Source organism: Saccostrea echinata, unplaced genomic scaffold (genome assembly GCF_033153115.1).
Source record: "Saccostrea echinata isolate AGI-Se365-2 ecotype Australia unplaced genomic scaffold, CSIRO_AGI_Sech_v1 ptg000062l, whole genome shotgun sequence".
NCBI lineage: Eukaryota > Metazoa > Mollusca > Bivalvia > Ostreida > Ostreidae > Saccostrea > Saccostrea echinata.
Window position 1 is genome coordinate 386,664 of NW_026889811.1, and position 10,832 is coordinate 397,495.

At 32.7% G+C, this 10,832-nt stretch overlaps 1 protein-coding gene across 1 annotated transcript; it reads left to right on the forward strand.

The window, feature by feature from the left end:
• The first annotated feature begins 1,480 nt into the window (after positions 1–1,480).
• Positions 1,481–6,967, forward strand: LOC133175267 (metabotropic glutamate receptor-like). The gene is made up of 7 exons (XM_061310368.1): positions 1,481–1,561; positions 2,445–2,557; positions 4,150–4,343; positions 4,576–4,789; positions 4,935–5,035; positions 5,305–5,466; positions 5,826–6,967. The coding sequence occupies exons 1-7, from the start codon at positions 1,481–1,483 to the stop codon at positions 6,965–6,967; spliced, it is 2,007 nt and encodes a 668-aa protein (XP_061166352.1).
• The last annotated feature ends 3,865 nt before the right edge of the window (positions 6,968–10,832 follow it).

The following is a 10,832-nucleotide window of genomic DNA, read 5'->3' on the forward strand; positions in this document are numbered from 1 at the left end:
CAAACACGGACCTCAAAAATTAGAGGTGGGATCAGGTGCCATGGAGGATTTCAAGTGTGGAACAAATATTTTTTGTATAATTGTAGACTATTTTGTACGACAGATTACCATTACTTTTGTACTTTTCATAATCTATGTGTCAGACTAATGTGCGATATTGTATTAGACTAAACTGCACAGACTACTTACCATGATATCAGTAATAAGTGGGGACTTCACGGTGTATGCTACCTAAACTATTTTATTTTTCATCTTCATTTAATAACTAATGAATTATAGTTATTTTTGCACGAGTGTAATCAGACACTCAATTATCTACGTCATTATAACTTATATTATTTGTGTGAAATCAAGATTCAAGATACCAGTGGTTGTTTAATAAAATCCGCATTGGATACACCGTTCCATTACTCTAAAATCTTTGTCGATGTTTCCTTTAGAGCCTGTAAATAATACACGTATGACTGTCAGGTGTATTTTACTGATCAAATATATTGTAAAACTTTACTTATGATGTACTGTTTTTAATCTCTGCTTACATAATACATCTTTATCAGTGTCCAAGCAACAAAACAATTTGATTAAAGTCTTTCTCGTAAACATTTGTACGGTATTATATAATTACATACTCTCAGTCTACGGAAGTATAAGTTGTTTTCACTATATTCTACATAAAAAGGCTTTTAATCTTCATGTCATTCCTTATGTTCCTTATGGCTGAATGATTCAATTTATCGAATAAATAAAATGAAAAGCGATAGTTCTTTTTTTTTTTTAATTTGTTATCATACCCAGGAAGTAAAATATATTTTAAATGTACATGTAATAAAATGTGAAGATAACAAACAGTAATCAAACCCATAGTGCAATCAAACAATACAAACTGTGAGCAGAGCAAACAAGGACTTCTCAAAACAGAGGTGGGATAAGGTGCCATGGAGGAGTGAGCATCCCCTGTCGACCAGTCACAAGAACCGTGTGTTCTTTGTCAAAATTCGGTAAACGAAAAAATCTTTTGACAATTCAGTGAAAAAATATTGGTATTACAATTCGTTTGAAAGACGTTAGACATTAATTGTACATGAAAATGGTAATGACAGGACTCATGATGCACCTTACGTTTTATTTCTTAATATTTTGGTCGGTATTCTGTAAGAAAACCGAAAGAACATATCTGCAGATTCCCGGAGATTTTATTTTGGGTGGACTCTTCTCTATTCATTTTTCAAAAGGCGATGGGTGTGACAATAAAATCGATCCGGATATTGGAATACACCTACTAGACGCCGCGATTTTTGCTCTATCGGAAGTAAATTTTTACTTGAAAGTGAAGGGGATAACGTTGGGTTTAGTAGCATATGATACTTGCTACAATGTGAACCCGTCCTTAGAATACTCCTTACAATTTGCTCAGCAAAGTTACTATACGAAACAGGTGGAGACTGGAAACAATAATTGCATGGCACTACCGTCCAGACGGATGGTAGGAGTAATTGGTCCGGTGACTAGTAGAGAGACACAATACGTGGCCAGCCTGCTGGCTCTCTTCAATATGCCACAGGTAAACATTTAGGATCTTAATTAATCTTATTTCGACTATGGCTCATTCTCCTAATAAAATCCTTATAGTTATTCCTATCTGAATTCCATTTCATTTTTCTTATGAAATATACCGGGATCCTCTCACAAGCTTTTTCTATGAAGATTATCTTTCAACTGTGATACAATTTTGTCTATTGTTTTATCCTATGGTATAAAAAATAGAATTAAATTTAAATTAATTTTCTTAATATACTAATTATTCTTTGAGCTGAGAACTTCTACTGCTATCGATATGTGTATTTGTTCAAAGTAATTCATTTCCCATATACTACATCAAAAGGGATGTTTGTATAGAAATTATCCCCCACCCCAACCCCACCCCCAGAAAGGAAAGAAAATTCTTCCACATAGAAAAAAATTACGTAATAAAGATTTTATCTTGAAATTATGAAACTATTTAATAAAAAAAATAATCTGCGTATCTAACCTATTTATAATGAAGTCGATAGCGCTATGATTCACCTTAGCCACCATTGATTTCTTTCTGAGGTCTGCATGAGTCAAATATGATAATATGAAGAGAAGATGTTCTAAAAAAAAAAAGTTCTGTGATATTCCTTGTTGCTCAAACCTTCATTAATTTTGCAGCAAATGAAAATTGTCTTCTTCTTTTTTAAAAAAAAGAAGTAATATAATTGGTACTGTAGATCAATACATCTTTGAGACAGCTTATCTTTGCGAAATATTTTTGTACCTTAAAGCGAGATAAAATTTCAGTTTTTGTTGTAATATCTATTTATTCAAATCTAAATGAGAATGATATATTCGCGAGCAGGAAGGCAAAAATAAAGTTCTTGATCAAAAAGTGATTTACAAAAATTTGTATGGTATATTTTTCCCAGATTAGTGCCACAGCTACTTCTTCTGTACTTAATAACAAAGAGGAGTACAAATATTTCAAGCGGACAGTTCCCTCTGACACATACCAAGCTAAAGGGATCGTTAAGATTCTCAGGTAAGACAAAATTAAAGTGAAACAAAAGAAATAGTTCTTAAATGAACATGTGATGGCAATTGACTTTGATAAATCTCAACATCCAATAAAACAATACACAATCAGGAAAAGATTAAACACTGGACCCTTGAATTATCAAAGGGAGCATAAGGTATTATGGAAGAGTGAAAAATTCGTTTTGACCTGTCACATCCGACGTAAGTTTCTTTGTCTTAATCAGGTGAACGGAGTCATCCATAGACAAATCAAAGTAACTAGAAGCATACGGCGGGTGTGACCGGTAGACAGTAGATGCTTACTACTCCATGGCACCTGATCCCATCTCCGATGTTGTAGAGATGTTTGCTCTGCTCCTAAAATGTATTGTTTTAATAGACCTTGAGCATGATTACTGTTCTTTCATACTTCATGTTTACATTTCACATTTTTAGCTCCTATTCCAGAAAAAAAAAAACAGGGCTGCTTTTTAATTGAATAACCAATAAATCAGCCTTTAATAAAGGACATTAAGATTTTATCACACATAGGACCACACTCTCTTTCAATTGGAGATAACTTAAATTAATGTCGCGGCTAGGATAAGGCTGTCCGAAGAATGTCACAGTGTACCAGCCGTAGTAACTTCTCTGAACTACCTAGATATGACGTCATTATGGCATATGATGTCAAGTCACTGCATATTTGAGCTGACATGACGGGGAAAGTGTCATAACTTTTACATTCCTTTCACATCACATGTAGAATTTTTTTTACGTTGATGTTTAATTCACGTGTCTGGATTATTGTTTTAAGGCTGTAATGATTGTGAATATTTGCAGTATAATATCGTTATTTCTTTTTCTTGTCTAACATGTACGTATTCAAACAATTGAAAAAAAAGAATGTGAAATGCCCCCTAACGTGTCTGTAGACAGAGTTAGAATCTATAAATCTTATATATATTTGACTGGCACAAGTGAATAATAAGGATTAATTGAAGATATTTTGTGTGAATCTACTAGAGAAATATGTCCTCTAACTGAATTTTGCTGGGGGATTGTATGTAATATATCCTATTTTGTATAAATTGCGATGAAGAGTGGAAAATGACCCCTTGTATGTGGGTAAGTTGAATTTCTCGTGAAATATTTTCTTATGAAATAAAATTCAGACTTGCCCCCAGCACTTTATATATACCCAAGAATACGTTTAATCGATTTATGTAACAAGCCGTTCACAATAATTTTGTTTTTCACTTGTGCCGATGCGATTTTTGTGCAACATTTAAGAAAATTTATGTGTCCGTCAGCTAGGTGATCAACACAGTCATGTGACATCACAAAAATGCTTTTTTGTAATACCTTATTCAACTTTCTTTACAACTTAACCGTGTATGTATACATAAATTACAAATTGAAGTCAGAACATTGCTCAATATAAAATAGTATATATTTAATGCATATTAATCCTTCGGACGGCCTTAACCTAGCTGCGGAATGATATAACTTTGATGTCCAGTGCTCTTTAGCCTATAAATGATTTGTTTTAATTTTATTTGAAACAATTTGTCTCCCTTGCCCTATGATTTTAAAATCCAATCTTTCCATCTTTAGAGCCAATGGCTGGGAGTATGTGAGTATTCTCTACGAAGATTCCAGCTATGGAAGTTATGGCTACAAGGATATCAAAAGGTTTGCACGACTTGAAAATATATGCATTGGTTATGAGAAACAAACCTCAGATGGAATGACGGAATTAGAAATCCATAAAACAGTAACTGAATTAACTTCCAGAAGGAACTCAAGAGGTACTATATCAAATGTTGTTCTTTTTATATGTGCTTAACAGATATATATTGGGATGTTAGAGATTAACTGAATGACAGAATATTCTGGTTTCTTACTTACACTCTACTCTCTGCTCTCTGTGATTCCACACTTAAAGTATTAATCAGCATAATCATTCTTCTTATATACAGAAAGAGACACAATGTAGTTAAAATAAAGTTCATTTTCTAATGTATCAAAACTTCCTTGCAGGAAATATAGTGGTAGTTTTGTTTATGCTATATCAAAACGTATACAAAATAATCCGCCACATTCAGGACACAGGCATTAGAGGCTTTATCTGGATCGGAAGTGACGGATTAACCGGACATGACCCTCCAAATGGACTGGAACATATCATGGACGGTGCCATAGGAATGACTTTGAAAACGTCTGAATATCCAGGATATATCCAATACGTCAACAGGTGCGGGGGACAAGAGAACAGTCACCAGCAAAATTTTATGTTCCTTTCATCACATCAAGAGAAATGAGACTTTAAGAAAATCATTAAAACATTTGTATTTCAATTATTTTATTTTGTATTTCAATATTGTTTTTCTTAATTACAGCCAACAAATTAAAGATAACCCAAATCCATGGTATGCTGAATATCTTCAACAATATTTTCCAAACTGTTCAACAGGAAGCTGTGGGCACATTGATAATGCTCGTAAATTACACAAGTGCTTTAGGCCAAGTTTTAAAAAATGCAAATAAATAATAATAATAATAATAAAAACAAATAAATAATCAAATATATGGTAAATGTCCAAAACATTTATCAATCTACAGCCATATATGAAATGAATTTTTATATTATAGTGCGGATGGAAATACATGATCTTCGTATAGCTAGTTATGAAATTTAAAGAAAAATCCATTTTTAGTGCAATACAAAAATGCATATTTTCTAAAAAGAAATACTCCATATTTTCATAGGAATTCCATTCATTGCCAATGTCCGAGATGCTGTTTACTCATTTGGGTATGCCATGTTGAATATTCATTCAGAAATATGCCAGAATATCACTGGATTGTGTGAGAAAATGAAAGAAAATTTTACAGGAGATTTATTAATCGAATACCTTGAAAGACAAAGAAGTGAGTATTCAATTCCAGGATGATAATGTAAAGTAACAGTCTAATTAAGGTCCTTATAATGATAGGAAAATCTATCATTGAATAAAAACTAATGTAACTCGATTCAATTTCAATTACAGATCCTTTTAATACTTCATTCCATTTCGTTGATGACGTTGAGGGACCGGCTAGATACAGTATCCTACAGTACTCAAGGAAAGGAAACAACTTTCAATGGAATGAAATAGGAAAATGTATAACAACTAGCATCAGAATATCAACTGCAATTATGATTTGACACTAATATTAAAATTGTGCTCAAAATTCTTTTGAAAAATAAAATTATATATGAGTAATGAGTTCCTTTTCTCTTTCAATAGATATAGGATCAGAGTTGATGCTCAACGTCACTAGGCAGAAAGCAGCGTGTTCTCTGGCATGTCTTCCTGGCTACATAAAAAGATTAACAGAAATCTGTTGTTGGGACTGTACACCTTGTCCTCATGGAACCATCACTAATTCATCAGACCCGAACAGCTGTACAGATTGTTCATCTGGATATACACCGAATTCAGACAGAAATGAATGCATGCAAATACCAATATCTTATTTTACATATGGAAATCCCTTCTCTGTTTCTATTCTGGTATTGTGTGTCTTGGGTTCAATTTTATGCATCGTAGTATCAGTTGTGTTTGTGCAAAAGAGAAACACTCCTCTACTAAAAGCCACTGGTTTTGAAACCAGCATGGTATTGCTTTCTAGTATTCTTTTGTCGTATATATCAACTTTTATTTTACTAAGCTATCCTTCATCTCTATCATGTGCACTTTCTCGATTATTAATCGGCATGAGTTATACTCTGGCGTATTCGTCTGTCCTTTCTAAGCTAATTGTTTATAAGAGAGCGTTCGATGTGAGATCTGGTATCAAGCAACAAATGGCAAAAGGACAGTTACTCAGACCTTACATATGTACAATGAAGACTGCTCTGCTACTTTCTCTGGCTCTATCTGCTTTTCAGTTTCTAATTATAATATTCTGGCTAATAATAGATACTCCAGAACATAAGATAACATATGATCTTACAGCAGATCCCCCAGTCGGTCACCGATCGTGTCGAGACTCCAATAATTTCAAATATTTTGGTTTACTTTTCTGGCCTTTCATACTTATGATTGCATGTCTTGTTCTCGTCATCAAAACAAGAAAACTCCCGAAAGGTATGAACGATTCACGTGAAATCATGTATTGTTCCTTCACTTCCTTCGTTATCTGGTTAGCGTTTGTGCCTCTGTATGTGTTCTCAGCAACTGTTGCAACACGAGTTATCAGTCTTTGTGGTGCATTATTCATTCACGCCACGATTTTTCTAACTAGTCTTTTTCTGCCAAAGATCTACATTGTGGTCTTTAGACCAGAGAAGAACAGCAAAGAACGTGTAATGAAAAGTATGAGTCCCAGTAACTCTCAAAACTCAAGCAGCATCAATCCGCACGGAATAACGATAGATAAAGAATAAAATTTGTATTTTACAACTGCACCACAGGAAAAGCAATTGTTGATAGTAAGATTTGCTGGTATGTTACATGTAAATGATAAAGTATCTGTCATAATCGTGCAAGTTTGAACGACGAACAGTTTGGTTGTTCATCATAAATATTTTCATATTTTTACTGCGGACCAAGAAGAGTTAGAAAAGCAACCCTTACTAGAAGAAATCTGTGCGTTTACTGTATGGAAATGGTATGATTAAATTTGGATGATATTTTCAGAGGTCAGACTCACAGTTTGTATTTGTCATTGAACTTTGAGCATGATAACGCTTTGTTATCTTTACATTTCATGCAAATTTATCTATCGCACTGACACTAACGTGATTTATATGACCTTTTATTTTATCAGTGAAGTACCGAATGAATCACTTTAAGTTTAATTTATCATTGACAATATGCATAAAGCCAATAGTTACACAGTCAGTTTGGGACCTATTATTTAGTCATCCAGGGTGTGAAATGCCGAGTACTAATACAGATTTCCATTTCACACCCTGTTTGTAATCCGATGGCCTTGATCTAATGTAAAATCTCAATGGTCAATCTAAGTAAAATTGTGGGGGAAAGGAGACATATGTGTATGCCTAGGGAAACCTAAGGAATTATTTTAAAGTGAAGTGGCAATACATGTACAAAATTCGTTGAGAAAAACAAATGGCAATATATAACATGCATACATCAACTGATTATATTTTTTCTTTTATTTCTTTTGAAAACCGATTACCGTTATCAATCCATAAACAATAAAAAAGAGAGAACCGGTTTTTGTTAAGTTATCTATCAACAGCTTAAAAACTTACGACTTTTCAACTTTATACACAACCATTCCCCACGATAAATTAAAGTCCAGGCTTTTTGAGATCATTGACAGCTGCTTTTTCAATAAAAATGGAACTCGTAAATATACTTACCTTGTCATTGGTCATTTGCAAAATTATTTTGTTAAAAAACATTCTGATTGTACACACAAGTACTCTGAAGTTAACATTAAAAAGATGCTTGAGTTTCTGATTGACAATGACTATGTGGTTTTTGGAGACCAGGTCTTCCAACAATCTATTGGAATTTCCATGGGTACCAATTGCGCCCCGTTATTAGCAGACCTTTTTTGTATTCATATGAAGCAGAATTTGTCCAAAATCTTGTACGTGAAAAGAAGAAAACACTTGCTGTGGCGTTCAACTCGACATTAAGATATATCGATGACGTATTGTCAATAAACAATGGCTATTTCCATTCTTTTGTCGATACGATATATCCTGGTGAACTTGAGTTAAAAGATACCACAGAGTCTGACACATCTGTTTCATATTTGGATATTTTACTTGAAAAAGACGTTAATGGTAATCTAACAACCAAGCTTTATGATAAACGTGATGACTTTAACTTTTCAATCGTCAACTTCCCTTACTTATGCAGCAATATACCTTCATCACCTGCATACGGGGTATATATCTCTCAGTTGATTCGATACGCAAGAGCATGCTCTACGTATGTACAATTTCTAAAACGAGGTAAATTATTGACAAATAAGTTGATGAAACAAGAATATCAGCTGTCTCGTTTAAAGTCATCATTTCGTAAGTTCTATGGTCGATACAATGACCTTGTCAGCAAATACAATTTATCATTGAGTCAAATGCTGACTGACGTTTTTCATACTAATTGTTAAGCCATTATTTACACACTGAATTGTCGACGGATTTTTCCGTTATTTCCCGATCATGACAAAGAGCACACGGCGGGTGTGACCGGTCGGCAGGGGATGCTTACTCCTCCATGGCACCTAATCCCACCTCTGATGTTTGGAGGTCCGTGTTTGCTCTGCTCCTATTTTGTATTGTTTTATGGACTTCTGAGCTTGAATACTGTTCGTTATCACCATATATTTCATCTAAGGGATTAATGAGCTTTTTGGTCAAAATTTCGCACGGGTCAATAATGCAATGCTTTAAAATTTGGAAATGTTTGAAACGTGACAATTGCAAACAGTAATCATGATCAAATGTGCGACTAAACATTACAAACTTGTAACGGAGCCCCTGAAAACTTCAGAGGTGGAATCAAGTGTCATAGAGATAATAGCCTAACGATTTGTTTGAAAAACGTCAGTTTACGTTTGATTGAACGATATATTATATTTGCAACAAAATCATTCCATAGAATATGCGGAATGTTGACCTTGTTAAAGATTGTAGCCTGCATATACCATGCAATACAGAGGACATTTCTTTTTTAAATCATAGACCACACGTGGGTGTGAAAGAAGCAAAAGTCTATATATATATATATATATATATATATATATATATATATATATATATATATATATATATATATATATATATATATATATATATATATATATATATATATATATATCTGTATATATATATATATCTGTATATATATATATATATATATATATATATATATATATATATATATATATATATATATATATATATATATATATATATATATATATATATATATATATATATATATATCAACAGGCATTAGCAAGTATCTTTGTGATGACATGACATTTTTAAGTCGATCGTAAAGACAACTACATGTCTTGCTGCTGTCTATTCTTAAGGAATACTTTAACAACTCAATAAAATAATTATATATATACTTTATTTAATTAAGTATTAAATAGTTTGAACTAAAAGACATATTTTAGCCTAGAAATAATCGTTACATTTGTAAAGCATTAGAATTTTTATTTTTATATTCATGTTAAGAAATTATAATTAGGAAATGGCTATTCTCTATGCGTTTTATACATTGACTCTGCATCGTTTTCTCTGCCTGTTATCAGTAATAAGCTACGTGATTTTTTCTGTATGTTACATGGTCAACTAGGTCTTAACCTATCATTTTATTGACTCTCAGTGTTGCCCCCATGAGAGACACAAAAGGCTGATGTTTATAATGTCTGTGACTTTCGCCTTAAGTTAACTATATATGTACATGTTCAAGCTCATTAAAATATAAGTTAATATGTTCTTATTTATAGATAAGATAATTCCTTCTTTACAGTTATCCAAAGAAAAACAAATCTGCCAAAACAACTTCAGGAAAACAGGGTTTAAATGAAAATTTTACCACCCTTTTCATATAAAATGAACGGAAAATAACGTCACCTATACAATTTATCCGTCCAGTACAAACTGTCCAAAATAGTTTGCTTATAAATAGGAACTAAAAAGTATTTTGTCTGAACACAAAGTCAACTGGATCTGCGAAATGTGTTTATATAGGCCAATTTGCACGGTTTTCTCAGATCTAGAGACCTACTGTTAACCACCCCTTTCACAAATGAATGCATTCTTATGATCACATGTTTTATCTGTATTTAAAACCGCCGATACAAAACATGTCTAAACAATCTTTTTATGCTCTTTCTATCAAGATTTCCAATGTGCTAGTTTATATATCCCTTAAGAGAGTTTAAACGTTCTCAAACAAAGGTGTTTTCTTTTCCCCACATACAGGCATAAATTTCCTCACCACTGGCTTATGAAATATAAAAAGAAAACACTTATTTTAACTTAAAAACAGAATCTTATATATAACAAAAATAGTTAAATAGGTTTCTCTGGCAAAATATGTGTAATTGGATCTCCATGTGTCTTCAGGTCAGGAAACTTTCACCTTACGTTTGAAGTACTAGAATTACTGTTTTTAGAAAATGATATTATAAAGAAATATTTTCAAGAAACATACAAACGTCTGTTACAACGCACTTTGAAACATTACGCACTTTGAAAAAAAATTTCAAAGTGCGTTAATTTTGGGACCACGATAATGCACTATGAAAAA

What these genes read in the sequence shown, in the direction of transcription:
- LOC133175267 (XM_061310368.1), top strand. Translation starts at nt 1,481, where the DNA reads ATGGTAGGAGTAATTGGTCCGGTGACTAGTAGAGAGACACAATACGTG. An exon ending in GGGATCGTTAAGATTCTCAG is followed by an intron (nt 2,558 to 4,149) that starts GTAAGACAAAAT and finishes TTCCATCTTTAG; the next exon opens with AGCCAATGGCTGGGAGTATG. An exon ending in ATACCTTGAAAGACAAAGAA is followed by an intron (nt 5,467 to 5,825) that starts GTGAGTATTCAA and finishes CTCTTTCAATAG; the next exon opens with ATATAGGATCAGAGTTGATG.